General features: G+C 43.4%; 1 protein-coding gene and 1 non-coding gene across 2 annotated transcripts in view; one reads left to right on the plus strand and one right to left on the minus strand.

The window, feature by feature from the left end:
- The window catches only part of dlgap2a (discs, large (Drosophila) homolog-associated protein 2a), a 92,419-nt gene extending 81,780 nt beyond the window's left edge, over nucleotides 1–10,639 (minus strand). Inside the window, exon 1 of the mRNA XM_070445220.1 lies at nucleotides 9,488–10,639. Coding sequence (XP_070301321.1) covers nucleotides 9,488–10,573 — 1,086 coding nt within the window. The 5' untranslated portion in view covers nucleotides 10,574–10,639. The remainder of the gene's footprint in view (nucleotides 1–9,487) is intronic.
- Nucleotides 10,640–16,776: 6,137 nt separating this feature from the next.
- LOC111969057 (U7 small nuclear RNA) lies at nucleotides 16,777–16,830 on the plus strand. Its single transcript, XR_002877943.1, has one exon. It is a non-coding gene; the product is annotated as a U7 small nuclear RNA (small nuclear RNA).
- Nucleotides 16,831–20,224: the final 3,394 nt, after the last annotated feature.

The following is a 20,224-nucleotide window of genomic DNA, read 5'->3' on the forward strand; positions in this document are numbered from 1 at the left end:
CAGGAAAAATCCCAGAAAACCACATTGTAGGATTTTTTATGAAATTTATTTGCAAATTATGTGGAAAATAAGTATTGTCCACCTACAAACAAAGCAAGGATTCTGGCTCTCACAGACCTGTAACTTCCTTCTTAAGAGGCTCCTCTGTCCTCCACTCGTACCTGTATAATGGCAACCTGTTTGAACTTGTTTATCAGTATAAAAGACACCTGTCCACAAACCTCAAACAGTCACTATCCAAACTCCACTAATGCCAAGACCAAAGAGCTGTCAAAGTGACACCAGAAACAAAGTTGTAGACCTGCACCAGGCTGGGAGACTGAATCTGCAATATGGTAAGCAGCTTGGTTTGAAGAAATCAACTGTGGGCAATTATTAGGAAATGGAAGACATACAAACACTGATAATCTCCCTCGATCTGGGGCTCCATGCAAATCTCACCCCGTGGGTCAAATGATCACAAAAACGGTGAGCAAAATCCCAGAACCACACGGGGGACCTAGTGAAGACCTGCAGAGAGCTGGGACCAAAGTAACAAAGCCTACCATCAGTAACACACTACGCCGCCAGGGACTCAAATCCTGCAGTGCCAGACGTGTCCCCTGCTTAAGCCAGTACATGTCCAGGCCCGTCTGAAGTTTGCTAGAGAGCATTTGGATGATCCAGAAGAAGATTGGGGAATGTCATATGGTCAGACTGAAACCAAAATATAACTTTTGGGTAAAAACTCAACGGTCGTGTTTGGAGGACAAAAGAAGCTGTAGATTGCATCCAAAGAACACCAACCTACTGTGATAGACATGGGGGTGGAAACATCATGCTTTGGCTGGTTTCTCAAATTTATTGACTAGTGAACCAGAACGACTGATCCGTGTAAAGGAAAGAATGAATGGGCCAATGTTATACTGTGAGATTTTGAGTGAAAAACCTCCTTCCATCCAGCAAGGCATTTAAGATGAAACGTGGCTGGGTCTTTCAGCCATGACAATGATCCCAAACACACCGCCGCCTACTACTAATATGCCTACGAAGAGTCTATAAAAAATACAACTGTTTTGTTTTTCGGGTTTTTGTCGTTATCTCAGTTTATCTGGTTCGTTCCTTGAACAGCCGCTCTCATTGGTACCGGTTGTAAGTATCCCGGCGCATTAGTGAGTGAGTGATACTCGGAGGCACCTCTATTCGTCTATTTTGAAGATAACAGTAACTGAATGTATTAGAAAAGCCACGTGAAATATCTCTCCTACTGTTATTCGAGGAGGTTTGGCTCGAATCACGTTGGACATCTGGGGTCTTATATACTGATAACAAAGTTCCAAAACAGTGCCATTTAATACACCGCGGACAACGCGATGCAATCACCGGCTGAATCAATTGTATATCTTGCTCGACCAATCCTAGACGTTGTGGCCAGTCGCCCCGATGATTTCTTGAACAAGAACAAGGTAATCATACTAGAGCCTCATTGGCCTCTTGAATATGTTTAAAAGAAGAAAGAAGGTTAGTCGTAAGTTTAACAGGGTCTGTGAGGAGGCCAAGGATAATCTGCTCTGTATATGTATGTGGCTGGACCACTAACACTCATTTCCCAGTGACCCTATATCACAATAATTTGCAATAATAAATTCAATAAAAATCCACAATGTGAACTTTTTACATGATTTTTTTTTTTTCCGTACTCAATTTGGTCTATGTCTTCCAGAGTCTCATACTCCCAATTAAATGAAAATCGTTTTGGAGGAGTTGTCTGTCGAAAGTGTAGCTCTGCTAAAAGTGTTACCTATAGGATCACACCATTACCAGCCTTCTCTCATACTTGTTTAAGCTCAGTGAGAGAACACTTGGCACAACTTTAGTGCTTGCACTAAAATACTTTTTTGCCCCACTGATATATATATGATATAAGGAGGAGGGAGACATGGGGGAAATGCAAGAGGGAGATATATTATAGAGAGAGAGAGCAGGAAAGTGGCATAGAGAAGAGAGAGGAAAGAGAGAGAAGCAGGAAAGTGGAGAGAGCAGGAGAGAAGCAGGAAAGTGCAGAGAGAGAGAGAGAACAGAAAGTGGCAGAGATGAGTGTGGAGAGCAGTGAATGTTAGGACCGAGAGAGTGAGAAGAGCTAGGAAAGTGCCAGCGAAGCAAGCGAGAACGACCCAAAGAATTACATCCGCTCAGAGAGAGTAGGCCAGGAATAAGGAGGAGATCTGCATGGAGAATTCGAAGTGGCAAGGAGGATGATGCACGATGAAGGCCAATAATACCCCGAAGCAGCAGAGAACAAGAAGTTGAAAGACCACTAGTCGGGTTAGAGAATAGAGGAGAGCAGGGAAAGTGCAAGAGAAGGAATAGAGAACCAGGTAAACAAGAGCAAAACCGGCCATGATGGGACCAAGATAGAGATGACGAAGCGGTGATCCATTGGCATGGCCTTTTATATTTTTATTTATTTATACATATATTTGTTTGCCTTCACCTCCCTTATCTCACCTCACTTGCTCACATTGTATATATACTTATTTTTTTTTCACTGTATTATTGACTATATGTTTGTTTTACTCCATGTGTAACTATGTGTTGTTGTATGTGTCGAACTGCTTTGCTTTATCTTGGCCAGGTCGCAATTGTAAATGAGAACGTGTTCTCAATTTGCCTACCTGGTTAAATAAAGGTTAAATAAAAAATAAATAAAAAATTCCCTTCAACTGTTACCATCCTTCCTGAGCTCATTCCCACGCTTCTTCCAGCCCTCTGGCTGTCTTTATGTCACAGCTGTCACCCTGTCCTATCCATCTATAAAGAATAATCTTCACTGGAACGGCTGCACACAACACATAGGCTACCATGCAGTCTGCATCTATACATCCGTATCACAGAATATACGCTGCATGGACGATCCCCTCAGCTCCCTTTCTGTAAATTAGGCAGTCAGTAGTGCTGAGCAATTACTGCTTTTTGAGGTTGGTTCGATTAAAAAAAAATTGATTAAGTACACTATGCGTTATGTGGGTTGAAAGCTGTTCAACACAGAATAAAACAATTTCTAAAAGTCCCATAATGGTAGTGACTGCCCATTACTGATTATCACTTATTCACCAGCATTCATTGTCATTACTTTACTATAATAAAATATTTCAGTTGATGTGTATAATACATTTGTTTTATTTTATGACATTATTTCATTCCAATTCATCATCTCATCTCCATAGAGCTGCTGTCTGACTAAATCACTATTTTAGTGGTTCTTCAAAGTAAATAAGGCATACCTATATGACTGCTAAATACCAACTATCAATCACTTAGGTCATGTATTTCCAGGTAGAAATACCTCGCAAAGCAACTGCTCTCTATTCCTGCTGGCGTAAAATAAATTTAGACGGACAAGTAGGCGCGCAATGGACTATGGTAATTTTAGTTAACACGTTTTCTACACTAAACTATGTCGAATTTACTGTACGCCTGTTGGAAACTACAACTCCCTACTATATCACACAGTTCGGATTTGATCTGATATATCTCTAGAGCTCACAGAAAAAGATGAATTCAAATAATTGAACTGACTTCGGTCAATTAGTCAATTAATTGTTAAAAACCCCCAAAATTAAACCCCCCCAAAATAACAGACATTTTGGTTAATAACTCAGTACTAGCAGTCAGGCAACTTGCTCCAAGACATCCTCTTTTCCTCTGATAGGGAAAAAATGACAGAATAATTTAGAGGCCTATGTATATTATCAGCTTTCCAACTGCTGCATGTTTGACTGCTGTCATGTGTGCTGTAAACGTTAGCTGTAAACAGGAGTACGTAGACATCTGGAACTATTAAAACTGTATTAGAAATTAGTCTGGTTAACTACACTGCCCTTCAATAAAGAGAGAGAGAGAGAGAGGAATGTAGCCCCACCCTCTTCAACCTATATATCAACAAATTGGCGAGGGCACTAGAACAGTCTGCAGCACCTGGCCTCACCCTACTAGAATCTGAAGTAAAATGTCTACTGTTTGCTGATGATCTAGTGCTTCTGTCCCCAACCAAGGAGGGCCTACGGCAGCACCTAGATCTTCTGCACAGATTCTGTCAGACCTCAGCCCTGACAGTAAATCTCAGTAAGACAAAAATAATGTGTTCCAAAAAAGGTCCAGTTGCCAGGACCATGAATATAAATTCCATCTAGACACTGTTGCCCTAGAGCATACAAAAAACGATACATACCTCGGCCTAAACATCAGCGCCACAGGTAATTTCCACAAAGTTGTGAACGATCTGAGAGATAAGGCAAGAAGGGCCTGCTATGCTATCAAAAGGAACATGAAATTCGACATACCAATTAGGATCTGGCAAAAAAATACTTGAATCAGTTATAGAACCCATTGCCCTTTATGGCTGTGAGGTCTGGGGTCCTCTCACCAACCAAGATTTCACAAAATGGGACAAACACCAAATTGAGACTCTGCATGCAGAATTCTGCAAAAATAATCTCTATGTGTACAACGTAAAACACCAAATAATGCATGCAGAGCAGAATTGGGCCGATACCCGCAAATTATCAAAATCCAGAAAGGAGCCGTTCAATTCTACAACCACATGAAAGGAAGCGATTCCCAAACCTTCCATAACAAAGCCATCTCCTACAGAGAAATTAACCCGGAGAAGAGCCCCCGAAGCAAACTGGTCCTGGGGCTGTGTTCACAAACACAAACAGACCCCACAGAGCCCCAGGACAGCAACGCAATTAGACCCAACCAAACCTTGAGAAAACAAAAAGATAATTACCTGACACATTGTAAAAAACAGAGCAAACTAGAATGCTATTTGGCCCTAAACAGACAGCACACCTGATAACTGTCATGCCCTGGCCATAGAGAGGGTTTTAGTCTCTATTTTGGTTAGGCCAGGGTGTGATTAGGGTGGGCATTCTATGTGTTATATTTCTTTGTTTTTGGCTGAGTGTGGTTCCCAATCAGAGGGAGGTGTCTATCGTTGTCTCTGATTAGGAATCATACTTAGGCAGCCTTTCCCACCTGTGTTTTGTGGGTAGTTATTTTCTGTTTAGTGTCTGCACCTTACAGAAATGTTTTGTTTCTCACTTTGTTATTTTGCTTGAGTGTTTTTGGTGAATAAATTATCATGAACACGTACSACGCTGCGCTTTGGTCCACTTCTTCAGACGAGCGTTACAACTACTGTGACTGACCCAAAATTAAGGAAATCTTTGACAATGTAGACTCAGTGAGCATAGCCTTGCTAAAGGCAGACCTGGCTCTCAAGAGAAGACAGGCTATGTGCAMACTGCCCACAAAATGAGGTGGAAACTGAGCTGCACTTCCTAACCTCCTGCCAAATGTATGACCATATTAGAGACACATATTTCCCTCAGATGACACAGACCCACAAATAATTGAATACATATCCAATTTTGTTAAACTCCCATATCTACTGGGTGAAATACCACAGTGTGCCATTACAGCAGCACGATTTGTGACCTGTTGCCACAAGAAAATGGCAACCAGTCATGAACAAACACCATTGTAAATACAACCTATATTTATGTGGATTTATTTTCCCTTTTGTACTTTAACTATTTACACATCATTACAACACAGTATATAGACATTATATGACATTTGACATGTCTTTATTCTTTGGAACTTTTATGAATGTAGTGTTTACTGTTAATTATTTTATTGTTTATTTCACTTTTGTTTATCTATTTCACTTGCTTTGGCAATGTAAACATATGTTTCCCATGACAATAAAGCCCCTTAAAATGAGAGAGAGAGAGAGAGACTGTGGTTTCTGCAGCGCTGCAACTTCACTCTGCCTTTAATCACAGGCTTTCTCTCTCTGAACCGTCCAGCTTTGGCAAGTCAACATGGCAATTAATTGTCTTATTAAATCCTGCCGCATTGCCCTATCAGCAAAACAATCAAAGCCTAATCCTCGCTTTCTACTCTTTTGGAAGGAAAAGAGTTGTGTTAAGCAGTGAAAGTGAATTAATGAAGGCTAAGACAACAGTAAAACAAAATGATTTTGTAGTGGCACTTTGGCTGAGCAGTGGAGTGGCTAATAAGACATGTATCATGCTTGTTTTTTCAGTCAGAGTCCTTTCAGATCTACACTATCTGCTTGTCTACAGTATCTAAGAGAGGGAAGAGCAAGACCTACAAAGAGAGGGGAGAAACAACATGAGAAAGAGACAGAGGGGTTGAAAGAGAGAGATAATTATAGAGAATGGGAGATGGAGAGAGAGATGACAGAGAGAGAGAGAGAGAGAGTTTGCCATGAGCAGCAGTCTGTAGTGAATCTGTATCTTGGCCAGGTGAGCTGGTCACATCCATGACTTCATTGCGTTGTCACGGTCACCTTACTGCATCTAAATCAAAGCTGCTGTTCCTCCCTAACAGACACTAACAAGGGCCTGAGTGTGTGAGTGTGTGTGTGTGTGTTCATGCTAGGGTAATTGGGACAAATTTGTGAAATCAGTCTGCAAAAGACAGAGAGCGATGATCGATGGCACATACAGTATGATTCCCAATATTTGTCATTTCAGGAAGAAGCCAACTGTACTCCATCTCTGTCCTGTTCTATGCTCACTAACACGCCAAAGTTTCCCATTTTTGGAGAGCACTCTGCTCTCTCACAGCATCATAACTTCCTCTCTTTTCAACAGCTTTTTTCTTTCTTTTCTCCCCTGTCGTCAAATCCAATGACAACAACAAGGTGACTGGCACTTTCAACCATCTGGAGTGCCACAAACACCCCACCTCTCAAAAAAACTAACGACAACAACTATTTTTATAGGACTGCACCTATAAACCAAAATAGAAAAACAAAGCAGAACAGCAACAGGATGCTGCCTAACTTCCAATGTGACCCTTTTAGAGTAATGTTCTTGACTAACAACTCAATCTAACTTCCTCACTGCTCCTGTTGATAAGGAAAGGGATAGAAATAGAGACAGCCAGCCAGCCAACAAGCCAGTCAGCCATTGAGCCAGCCATTGAGCCAGCCAGCCAGCCATTGAGCTAGCCATTGAGCCAGCCAGCCATTGAGGAGCCATTAGCCATTGAGGCCATTGAGCCAGCCAGCCAGCCAGCCAGTCAGCCATTGAGCTAGCCATTGAGCCAGCCAGCCAGCCAGCCATTGAGCCAGCCAGCCAGCCACTTGAGCTAGCCTTGAGCCAGCCAGCCATTCAGCCAGCCATTCAGCCAGCCATTGAGCCAGCCAGCCATTGAGCCGGCCAGCCAGCCAGCCAGCCAGCCATTGAGCTAGCCATTGAGCCAGCCAGCCATTCAGCCAGCCATTCAGCCAGCCATTGAGCCAGCCAGCCATTGAGCCAGCCAGCCAGCCAGCCAGTCAGCCCATTGAAGCCAGCCAGTCAGCCATTGAGCCAGCCAGCCAGCCATTGAGCCAGCCAGCCATTGAGCCAGCCAGTCACCCATTGAGCCAGCCAGTCAGCCATTGAGCAGCGAGCCAGTCAGCCAGTGAGCCAGCTAGCCAGCCATTGAGCCAGCCAGCCAGCCATTGAGCCAGCTAGCCAGCCATATGAGCCAGCCAGCCAGCCATTGAGCCAGCCAGCCAGCCATTGAGCCAGCCACCAGTCAGCCAATTGAGCCAGCAGCCAGTCAGCCATTGAGCCAGCCAGTAGCCAGCCAGTCAGCCATTGAGCCAGCGAGCCAGTCAGCCATTGAGCCAGCTAGCCAGCCAGTTAGCCAGCCAGCCAGCCATAGACCAAAATAGTCTGTTTATTTCCCCCTGTCTTCTAGCCCTCTGTGGATCCACAGTCCTCCCTGGTAGCTAGTTCACCTCAGAGAAGGGGCATCAATCCCCAGGGGAAATGCGTCACCAGCTGGGCCGATTGACAAGGCTCAAAATAGCCCTGCAGCGGAGAACCAACGGAATGGACCTGGCTATTTATAGAAAAAACAACGTGTTTATGGCCGTTCAGACACCCCATCAAAAGACCAAGAATGCATTACCGTCTCTTATCATCAGTCTCAGGGAGAGCTTAGTGCACTTAGAGAGATAAAGAGATTAGAGGTTCTAGAGGCTACCGTTGTCTGGGGTTCATCATTTTCATCACCATTAAAAGGATTTTGTATACAGATGCTTGGAATTAGTCACAAAACCTCTGTTTTCTTGTTTACGTCAGTTAATTGTCAGATAAGCATTGCCTCCTCACTAGAATGGTGGGTGGGTTGAGTCATGTATCATTTATTTCATGTCCATTAAAGACAGCATCTAACAGTTACACCACATTCTACTCCGTAGAGAGTCTCTGAGGAGTATTTATCTGAGTGCTAAGGAGTTCAAATGGTTTTAGCTTCAGGCAATAGCCCATTCATGGGTTGTATGTAAACTGTAAAACAAGTACTTTTTACTGTCAGGAAGAGCTTGATATTGATTCATCATACACCAACAGCATCGTTTCATATACAGCGTTATTTTAGTGAAATAGTGCAGTAGGCATTCAGTGCCGTGGGCAAGGAAGTTGCCATTCCTAAACAAATACCCCTTACTACAACAACCCTAACATAAAACCTCTGGACCATCAACTACAAAAATGCTGATTCACTTTGAATTGATCTTAATGTCATTACCCACAATCCACCAGGGTTTCCCACAATGCAGATCCTGGTCTTTCACACACCAATACAGACCAACTGACTCATTCGGGAAACATGGCACAGCAAAAAGCTCAAACCTGCAATGATCCGGAGTCTTTTTCTTGCCCTCCTGCCTCGTCCCTGGTGTTATTCATTGATACAGTAATTGATATCTCCCACAGAGCTGTCCCCTCACTGCTTCTACCCTGCTGAGCCCCTGACAGGTGATTCATATCCTGGACAGGGAAATACAAGAGATTATCTCTCAGAACTATCAGAGGTCCAGCTGAGACAAACAACATCATAATAACGCTGTCTGGATTCAGAGCTGTCTGTCTGCTGAACATGAGCCTCTGATGGAATAGAGTGCTATATAAATGGCAGGCTTAAATATTGAGATCCATGCTAATCAATGAGCCTCATTGTTTGCAATGTTTCTGAGTGTTAGAATGAAGCATAGCTGGTCTTTGGTTCTACACTGACTGATAATGACAATAAATCCTCTCTCTCTTCAATGGCTTCACTAAATCAGACTACCCGTGGACCTATGTCTATGTGTACATATCTGTCTGCTTATCTGTCAATCCCATCCATTTTAGTCAATTAGCAGATGCTCTTATTCAGAGTGACTTACAGTAGAGTACTTTTTCGTTCTGGTCTCTTTCTTTCTTTCTTTCTTTCTTTCTTTCTTTCTTTCTTTCTTTCTTTCTTTCTTTCTTTCTTTCTTTCTTTCTTTCTTTCTTTCTTTCTTTCTATCTATCTATCTATCTATCTATCTATCTATCTATCTATCTATCTATCTATCTATCTATCTATCACATTGCTGTGGTTCCGGCAACATGGCTCCAGCAACGGACAGACTAGGACTAGAAGAGTGACTCACCTGTAGGTAGTGGCAGGGCCTGAGGTTGGGCTTGAGGTCTGTGGGCATCATGGGTTTCTCCAGGTTGAGGGAGGACTTCCTGTAGGCCTCCTTGGCCTGGCTGACGGTCAGCGTTGACCAGGAGCTCCTCTTCATGAACTTCCCTTCAGGAGCCATGGCCACGCTCTCACACGCGGAACACTTCACATCGTTGTTGCTCTTGGAGGTCTTGAGCGACAGGTCCCCGTAGTGGCTGTGGACAGAGTCGGGGTAGCAGTGGCTGATGTGATCCACATGTTGGCGTGACATGACACTGGGCGTCCGGTACGTACTGTCACTGTCCAGGTTATCGTCTGAGCTCCACCAGCCCGCCACCCCGGAGCGCTGCTTACTGCTGCTGTCTGATGACTTACGCTCTTTGCTCTTGCTGCGCTTGCTGTGTTTGTGGTGTCCTTGGTGGTGATGATGGTGGTGGTGGGAGCCTTCCCGGTGCGAGTCTCCCTTGGTTCCGTTCATCTTGGACGAGCCCTCCAGGGAGTGGGACTTGGTGAAGAGCTTCTGGACTGAGTGTACCAGGTGTCGGATCCTCCCAGGGCTCTCGTTGCGGTGCTCCGTGGTGGTGGTGGATGCCCTCTGGTACTGCAACGTGTGGAAGCCATCACGGTGTAATGGAAGCTGCTTCTCAAACTGGTCCAGCAGGTTGGCTGGGATTCTGTTCATCTTACCGCTACCGCCATGCGACGAGCCACACTCATCTCGATCCCGTGATCCACAGCCAACACCTCCTCCTCCTCCTCCTTTACTACCACCGTCCCGCGACCCGCTGCTGTCGTGGTGGGAGCTGTAGTGCATCCTGGGAAAGGTACTACTGGAGATGGAGTGGTCTGTGTTGGCCATGGAGACTGGCATCGCCATGCACTCAGAGTGGATGGAGCTACGGGGGGAGCAGCGGTGGTGCTCCATGAGACAGCTCTCTGTGGGGCTGAGGAGGTATGAGGGGGTGCGGGACTCATGGTGGTCCAGGGAGTGGTCGCAGTCGGCCAGGCCGCAGGTGTGAGCYGAGGTGATCTGGAGCTGGCTGGGCCGSCCRCCCGATAGAGCCTTCATGTTCCTGGGTGGAGGAGGGGAGTAGCTGTCTTCATCGAAGTGCTGAGAAGGAGACCATGAATACTGCTGGTCTGTGTGTGAGAGAGAGAGAGAGAGAGAGAGAGAGAGAGAGAGAGAGAGAGAGAGAGAGAGAGAGCGGTAGAGGTAGACATGGAGAGGTAGAGAGGTAGAGAGAGAGAGCAACATATGCTGTGTAAATAGCTAAGAACAAATAACCTTCAGCAGTTGCAACAGTCAAAACCCATGATCAAATCAGCTGCTTATCAAATGCCATTGTCACTACAGCAGCACAATGTAGTCAGTCACCTAGAACAACAAAGTGGAAAAAGAGAAAGTAAGATCACAAAATGGCACAGTCCCACAAACCTTTTATTCTCTACTCCCTCCCTCCCTTGTCTGTCTGTTGGTGCCAGGCTGCGAGGCGAGGCATGGCGAGGGAAGGGGGACAGGTAGCAGCTAGTGTTGCCATTTATCCATTGCAAAGTGAAATAATAGCCTATCATTTTGGAGCGGGGGTGTCATCCGTCAAAGCCTTGAGGAGAGCGCTTTGAGGTGCATCAGCGGACGAGCGTCCTTGGGAGGCGTCCTACCACCACCGCAGCCACATCACTGGATTAAAACCACATTCTCTGTGATCTGTTTCCAAGGGCGGACTGCCCAACCCACCTCTCTACCGCATTTAACTTAATCAGAGAATAGCTTTACTTTATTTCGACAACCCACTACCATTCTTTCACTCTAGTTACACATACCCTCTCCTTGAATAAAACAGAGACAAGGGGATGACCAGACAAAGACTGCAGAGACTACTAATGGAATATTAGTATTTTAATGTTTAGGGGATAGTGGGGTAAGTTGAGCCACCCTTGTTTCTACATTTACATTAGAGTTACATTCTAAGAAACACAACATTTATAATTTCACCAAATATTTAGGAAGCGGTCATAATTTCATGGAGTCTGAAGGATAAAACCACATGGAAAAAGTGATACGCAAGTTAGGTCCAAGAAATGTATTTTCAACAAGTCAAATGAATGTATTGTGTTACAGGTTTCATGATGCTTGTATCTAAACCAAAGTAGATAATGTTAAGATTGTTCTACACATCAGTTGCGGTCTCTATAAGCTTCAATTAGGTTCTTAACCTTGCATGAAAGTGCATCATTGTAGCTACTTTCTGAAGGCATTGTAGTCCCTTCAGAAAGTATTCCGACCTCTTGACTTTTTCCACATTTTGTTACGTTACAGCCTTATACCAAAATTAATAAAATAGTTTTTTCCCCTCATCAATCTACACACAGTACCCCATAATGATAAAGCAAAAACAGGTTTTTCTTTTTTTGACTTGTATGTGGACTAATATAGTCAAAATGTTTGCCTTGCGGTAAGTTCAGCCAACGGCCATGAGGTAAGTTGAGCCAATGGTTGAGTCAATGGCAAGTTGAGCAAATGTAAGTGTATTCTTCCCAGGCATAATGCAAGGCATTATCGCTGGGATATGAGGCCTGGCCTATGTTAAAAGTTTTTAAAAATGGTACAAAGTGTTTGTTAAATGTTAAGCCTGTGTTAAAAGATGCTTACAATTATTAAAAGTCGAAAATCAATTGTGATTGTGTTGAATTGTGTTTGGGGAATAAAGATAGATATGATTTTAAAAAGGTAGTGGTAATATTTCATTCAGTAAAGAAATTTGCAGGCAGCTTAACTTGCCCTGTTCCACAGCTCAACGTACCTCAAGAGACCACTTTATTTTGGACAAGATTTGTTTTCTAAACTGCAATATTTACATGAATTCTGATTATTTCCAGACAACATCCTGAAATATATGTAGATATCTTTGTTAAAGAGAATACTAAACAGTCATCACGAGCTGAACTCCGCCCAGTACCTTGTCATGAACCTTAGACACTGTCACTAGCTGGCTACCAGCGGGTACTCTACCCTGCACCTTAGACTGTTGCCCTATGTACATCGAGTCATTGAACACTGGTCACTTTAATAATGTTTACATACAGTTTTACCACTTTACAGTATATGTATACTGAACAAAAATCTGAACGCAACATGCAAAAATGTCTAAGATTTTACTGAGTTACAGTTCATATAAGGATATCAGTCAATTTAAATAAATTCATTAGGACCTAATCTATGGATTTCAAATGACTGGGAATACAGATATACATCTTTTGGTCACATATACCTTGAAAAACCAGTCAGTATCTGGCGTGGATCAGAAAACCAGTCAGTATCTGATGTGATCACCATTTGCCTCATGCATCGCGACACATCTCCTTCGCATAGAGTTGATCAGGCTGTTGATTGTAGCCTCTGGAATGTTGTCCCACTCCTCTTCAATGGCTGTGCGAAGTTGCTGGATATTGGTGGGAACTGGAACACAGAGTAGTAAACGTCAATCCAGAGCATCCCAAACATGCTCAATGGTTGACATGGCTGGTGAGTATGCAGGCCATGGAAAAACTGGGCCATTTTCAGCTTCCAGGAATTGTGTACAGATTCTTGCGACATGGGGCTGTGTATTATCATGCTGAAACATGAGGTGATGGCAGAGGATAAATGGGTGATGGCAGAGGACAACGGGCCTCAGGATCTCATCACGGTATCTCTGTGCATTCAAATTGCCATTGATAAAATACAATTGTGTTTGTTGTCCGTAGTTTATGCCTACCTCTCGCCCACACGATGACATACACGTGGTCTGCGGTTGTGAGACCGGTTGGACGTACTGGCAAATTCTCTAAAATGATGTTGGAGGCGGCTTATGGTAGAGAAATTAAGCTCTGGTGGACATTCCTGGATTCAGCATGCCAATCACAAAAACTGAGACATCTGTGGCATTGTGTTGTGTGACAAAACGGCACATTTTAGAGTGACCTTGCATTGTCCCCAGCACAAGGTGCACCTGTTTAATGATCATGCTGTTTAATCAGCTTCTTGATATGACACACCTGTCAGGTGGATTGATTATCTTGGCAAAGGAGAAATGCTCAATAACAGTGACGTAAACAAGTTTGTGCACAATATTTTTGAGAAATATGCTTTTTCTGTGTCTGGAAAATGTCTGAGATCTTTAATTTCAGCTCATGAAACATGAGAACAACACTTACCATGTTGCTTTTATATTGTTGTTCACTGTATTCTAGTCATGGCTCATCCTATATAAGTACTGCTGTACACACCTTTTCTAGTCATATACTGTCCATACTCGACACCATTATATACATATACACTACCGGTCAAAAGTTTTAGAACACCTACTCATTCAATTGTTTTTCTTAATTTTTTACAATTTTCTACATTGAACCTGGGGCGGCAGGTAGCCTAGTGGTTAGAGCGTTGGGCCAGTAACTGAAAGGTTGTTAGAATGAATCCCCGAGCTGACAAGGTAAAAAACTGTCGTTCAGCCCCTGAACAAGGCAGTTAACCTGTAGCGGGGTGCGTAATTTTCGGCAGAGAAGTCAGGCGCAGGAGAGCAGAACTGGGTAATAACCGGAGATTTATTAAGAAAAAACCAACAGCATCCAGAACAACAACATAAAGGCACAAACATAACCCGTCGTGCGCTCACGGGGAACGTGCACAAGCACTACAATAAACAATCCCACACAAAGACATGGGGGAAACAGAGGGTTAAATACACAACAAGTAATTTAGGGAATTGAAACCAGGTGTGAGGAAAAACAAGCCAAAACAAGCCAAAATGAAAAGTGGATCGATGATGGCTAGAAGACCGGCGACGCCGACCGCCGAGCGCGGCCCGAACAAGGAGAGAACCCGACTTCGGCGGAAGTTGTGACATAACCCACTGTTCCTAGGCCGTCATTGTAAATAAGAATTTGTTCTTAACTGACTTGCCTATTTAAATAAAGGTGAACTAAAAAGACATTTAAATAGTGAAGACATAAAAACTATGAAATAACACATATGGAATCATGTGTCACCAAAAAAGTGTTAAGCAAATCACAATATATTTTATATTTGAGACTCTTCCCTTTGCCTTGATGACAGATTTGCACACTCTTGGCATTCTCTCAACCTGCTTCATGAGGTAGTCACCTGGAATGCATTTCAATTAACAGGTGTGCCTTGTTAAAAGTTAATCTGTGAAATTTATTTCATTCTTAATGCGTTTGAGCCAATCAGTTGTGTTGTGACAAGGTAGGGGGGTATACAGAAGATAGCCCTATTTGGTAAAATACCAAGTCCATATTATGGCAAGAACAGCTCAAATAAGCAAAGAGAAACAACAGTCCATCATTACTTTAAGACATGAAGGTCAGTCAATCCGGAACATTTCAAGAACAAGAAGCTTCTTCAAGTGCAGTCGCAAAAACCGTTAAGCGCTATGATGAAACATGCTCTCATGAAGACCGACACAGGAAAGCAAGAACCAGAGTTACCTCTGGTTGAGGATAAGTTCATTATAGTTAAGTACACCTCAGATTGCAGCCCAAATAAATGCTTCACAGAGTTCAAGTAACAGACACATCTTAACATCAACTGTTCAGAGGAAACTGTGGGAATCAGGCCTTCATGGTTGAATTGCTGCAAAGAAACAACTACTAAAGGACACCAATAATAATAAGAGATTTGCTTGGACCAAGAAACACAAGCAATGGAAATTATACTGGTGTAAATGTGTCCTTTGGTCTGATGAGTCCAAATTCGAGATTTTTGGTTCCAACTGCTGTGTGTTTGTGAGACGCAGAGTAGGTGAACGGATGATCTCTGCATGTGTGGTTCCCACCGTGAAGCATGGAGGTGTGATGGTGTGTTTTTTTTGTTGCTGTGACACTGTCTGTGATTGATATAGAATTCAAGGCACACATAACCAGCATGGCTACCACAGCATTCTGCAGCGATAAACCATCCCATCTGGTTTGTGCTTAGTGGGACTATCATTTGTTTTTCAACAGGACAATGACCCAAAACACACCTCCAGGCTTTGTAAGGGCTATATGACAAAGAAGGAGAGTGATGAAGTGCTGCATCAGATGAGTTGGCCTCAGAAATCACCCGACCTCAACCAAATTGAGATGGTTTGGGATGAGTTGGACCGCAGAGTGAAGGAAAAGCAGCCAACAAGTGCTAAGCACATGTGGGAACTCCTTTAAGACTGTTGGTAAAGCATTCCTCATGAAGCTAGTTGAGAGAATGCCAAGAGCGTGCAAAGCTGTCATCAAGGCAAAGGGTGGCTTTGAAGAACTCAAATATAAAATATATTTTGATTTGTTTAACCCTTATTTGGTTACTACATGATTCCATATTTGTTATTTCATAGTATTGATGTCTTCACCATTATTCTACAATGAAGAATAGTAAAAATAAAGAAAAACCCTTGAATGAGTAGGTGTGGCCAAACTTTTGACAGGTACTGTATATAAAAACAGTGTACTGCCCCACATGAAAAATTGTAAATACTACAGTATTATCCGCAACAAAAACACTGTTGTAAATACTACAGAAGTGTCCGCAAAAACACTACACTCCGCAAAAACACTACTTTGCTTGTCACGCCCTGATCTGTTTCAACTGTCCTTGTGCTTGTCTCCACCCTCCTCCAGGTGTCACCCATCTTCCCCATTATACCCTATGTTTTCTGTCTGTCTGTGCGAGTTCGTTTTGTTCCTCAAACCTACCAGTGTTTTTCGCCTTGCTCCTGCCTTGTCTACTTTCCTGTGTTCTATTTTCCCCAGTTTTGTCCTTTCTGCCTGCCCTGACCCTGAGCCTGCCTGCCGTCCTTTACCCTCTACTCTGGATTACCGACCTCTGCCTGCCCTGACCCTGAGCCTGCCTGCCATCCTTTACCCTCTACTCTGGATTACCGACCTCTGCCTGCCCTGACCCTGAGCCTGCCTGTTGTCCTTTACCCTCTACTCTGGATTACCGACCTCTGCCTGCCCTGACCCTGAGCCTGCTTGTTGTCCTGTACCTTTGCCTTCCCGTGTTTGAATTAATAAACTTTAGTTACTTCGACACTGTCTGCACCTGGGTCTTACCTTCAAACGTGATAACACTATTTGCATAAAGCCTGCCTATTTCCCTCCCTCACATCCCAATTTGTGCCACCCATAAGTGCGAAACTACATGCCTAGTATAGACCTATTGTGTTGCATGTTATAGAGAAGAGAAGATGCTCTGAACTATACGTTCAGATGCCACGTCTACTTACATACAGGTTTTGGAAAAATTGCTCTTTTAGTATTTCTCCAGTAGGTTTCATCAAGGAGAAAACCTCCACTTCTATGCAAAAGATAATAAAACAAAAACTATAGTAAATACTACAGTAATCTCTGTAAAATCACTACAGTAAATACCACACTTTATTACAGTCTGCAAAAACACTACAGTAAACACTAAAATACAACAATTCTCAAACACACTACATGAATTACTATAGTATTTACTACCGTTTTCTTTTACTACAGTATTTATACTATAGTTATAGGTAAGTACTACAGTGTTGTTGCAGACTTCAGTATACAGTGAATACTACAGTGATGTCCGCAAAACCACTATATAGTAATTCTTCAGCATTTGGACCATAGTATAATATAGTATTTTTTATATGGGGCTACAGCAATGGCAGCTCAATGGTGAAATGATGATGCAATGTTGTCTGAAGTTGTGCCACTGCCGCATTGCATTGTCTGCAAGGCCTTCTCTCAACTCAGAAGATTGACTATTCCACGAAGAAGACAAGTTGAGACAAGTTGAATAAATTATCCGCCAGCACAATTTTAGCATTTCCCAGGATTATACCCCAGTGACAGACTCATCCCGTCTCTCTCTCTCTCTCTCTCTCTGTCTCTCCCTCTCTCTCTGTCTCTCCTTCTCTCTCTGTCTCCTTTTCTCCCTCTCTCTCTCTGTCTTTCTGTCTGTCTGTCTCTTTTTCTCTCTCCCTCTGACTGGTTTCTCTGTAAAAGGAATGGAGGATTCTACACCATTTAATATTTATACGAGACTCTGTTCTCTATGAACAAGCATCCGTCCAGCAAAGGCTCTCCAAACACAGGTGAGTATCTGTCATCATTCAGCAGAAACAGAGAATACATTTTGTTTTAGCCCTAGTACCAGTGGCTTCTGCCTCGGTCTCAGAGGCTGAATGATGAATAATGCAGCAAAGGCTGATGTTTCAGAGAAGCTAGGATGCTCTGAATTAAAATGGCCTATAGAATCTTACGTTTGAACAGAAATACCTGGGCTGTGGTCACTAGGCACACAACTGGAGAAACCATTTTGAAATGGAGGAGGTAGCTAAGGTATAATAAACCTGTCCAATTACAGCATTTATTTATTTTCCATTTCAAAACTGTTTCAACATTTCGTGTCTATTAAACACGACCCAAGTCTCCAGATGTGGAGAGAAGCATCTTGGCACAGAGCCATTGGTCCAATTGGTCCTTAAGTGATCTATGCTGGAACTCTGACATGCAGGAGGCTATGAGCTCAGATGCGAGCAGAGCAGAGGAGAGACGAGCGACGAGCGACGAGAGCGAGAGAGAGAGAGAGAGAGAGAGAGAGAGAGAGAGAGAGAGAGAGAGAGAGAGAGAGAGAGAGAGAGAGTCAGAGGAAGGGCCTCATATATTAAGGGCTCCAGTACGTAGCCTACACTATGCACAGAGTATAAATAAAGGTGGTTTTGCTCCTGTTATTACATTACCATTTAAATAGCATTATATCTGCTAGAGTAACTGACTGGCACACACCTCCCCTCATTTAGCCTGGAACAGGACTTGAAAACAAACTTAAAAATATCATAATAGAGCCAGGAGCAGACTACAGCGCATAAGGCCCACGACCTTCAGATTTGGCAATATCATTGTACCTCAGTGTTATGTAATACATCAATACAGGGCCAATACAGGGCCATACAGGGCCATACAGGGCCAATACTGGGCCAATACAGGGCCAATAAAGGGAGCACTAGGCATCAGAGCAGTATATAATCTCTTCACCAATAAATACCATAAACACAGGCGTACAAAGTAGGCTTTAGGTTGAGAGCACTTGACAATAACAGGAGCAACAGCTAGCTATGAGAACAACATCTCATCCAGGAAAAGAAGCACCCTTTCTAAGAAAAGCAAATCGATAGAGCAGTTTAATTATCCATCACCCAAAGGTTAAACACACTCTCCCCGGAAATACTGGCCTTTCATCACTAAGGGGGGAATTGTGTCCTAACACCCAGGGGATAAGCGCTGGTCCAGGCGATGGTCAGGCCGATGGTCCAGGCGATGGTCCATGCCAGGGATTGGCAACTGGTGGCTTGAAGGCCCTCGGATCAAACCCCCCAGTCAACTTACTGCCAGATAGAATAGCAGAATACACAAGGTGGACTTCTAAATTTGGTTGTGCATCAACAGTTTTCCTCTTGCTAGTCAGTCAATTAGCCTATGTCAGCAAATTTGTTTGCTTGTTATCATGGTTGAATTACTGGCCGGGGGGCCCCCTTTGAGTTTCTAAATCATTGTCACTCAGATATATGATATTAAAACTGCAAACATTTATTTCCAATCTATGGCAAAATGTGTAGAATTGCAGGAAATGAACTGTAAAACAGCTCATTTTCCTCTCAGCCCCATGGCAAAATGAGTAGAATTGCATGAAATTAGTTATAAAATAGCTAAATCTTCTCTCCGCCCCATGGCAAAATGTGTAGAATCAGCAAACTTGCTTTAAAAATTGCATTTTTTCCCCTCCACTGTCAAGAGGGGGGCCAATCAAATCTTTGCTCGCTATGCAGCCCTTCATGATGAGCTCAGATTTTTTGTGAGCCCCACCCCCATCAAAGTTGCACATTCCTGGTGCAGGCTATTAGATTGGAGTGAGAGCCGATGGACAGCTGCACGGCCAGGCCAGAAGAGCTGTGATGGCCAGAGCCTGATTATCTACACTCACCTCTCCCCTCACAGATGCTCAGGTCAATCTGTTAGACAGCCAGGGATCCGACAGACAATCTTTTTCACTGACACGGCTTGACCGCCCTCTCCAGCCCATCCCAACGCCCCGTGACAGAAAACATTATGAGGCCTTTCACAAGCAGAAAGAGAGAGAGGTCTGGAAGGTAATAAGTGGAAAGAGAGGAGAAAGCAAAAAGGCTCTGGGAGAATATGTGGGGTTGTGGAGGTGCTGAGTCAGCTTGTCACAGATCATACAGACGACAGGTCTACTTTCTGAATGCAGCCCAGCCGGGGGGGTCAAATCAGAAAGGCAGTTCTCACACTAATCAATGACATGATATAGGGTCTCTGTCAAGTCAACCTCTGCTGCAGACATGACTGTGCTTCTCAAACAGAAACACTTACTGAGGTACTGTTAGTTACTTATGTGATAATTAACTAATATGATTTAAGATAATTATTTCAATTGTTGATGCTTAATAGAGTGCTGAATATGAAAACATAAATATGATGACAGTCGTTATTCATTTCAACTACATATTCCACATTTGATATTCTTTACCATCTTCTGCAGTACTTTCTACTTCAGCCACGCTAATTCTGCACTCTGAGTCAATGTTCACTCAGGAATCCTACGCTATCCTACAAGTGTTCCAAATTCAGTCAGCACTCCCCTCCTGTATTGTCCAGGAGTGTAGGTAGTTCTGAGGCATTGGGAGAGGAAGAG

This window comes from Salvelinus sp. IW2-2015, linkage group LG9 (genome assembly GCF_002910315.2).
Source record: "Salvelinus sp. IW2-2015 linkage group LG9, ASM291031v2, whole genome shotgun sequence".
NCBI lineage: Eukaryota > Metazoa > Chordata > Actinopteri > Salmoniformes > Salmonidae > Salvelinus > Salvelinus sp. IW2-2015.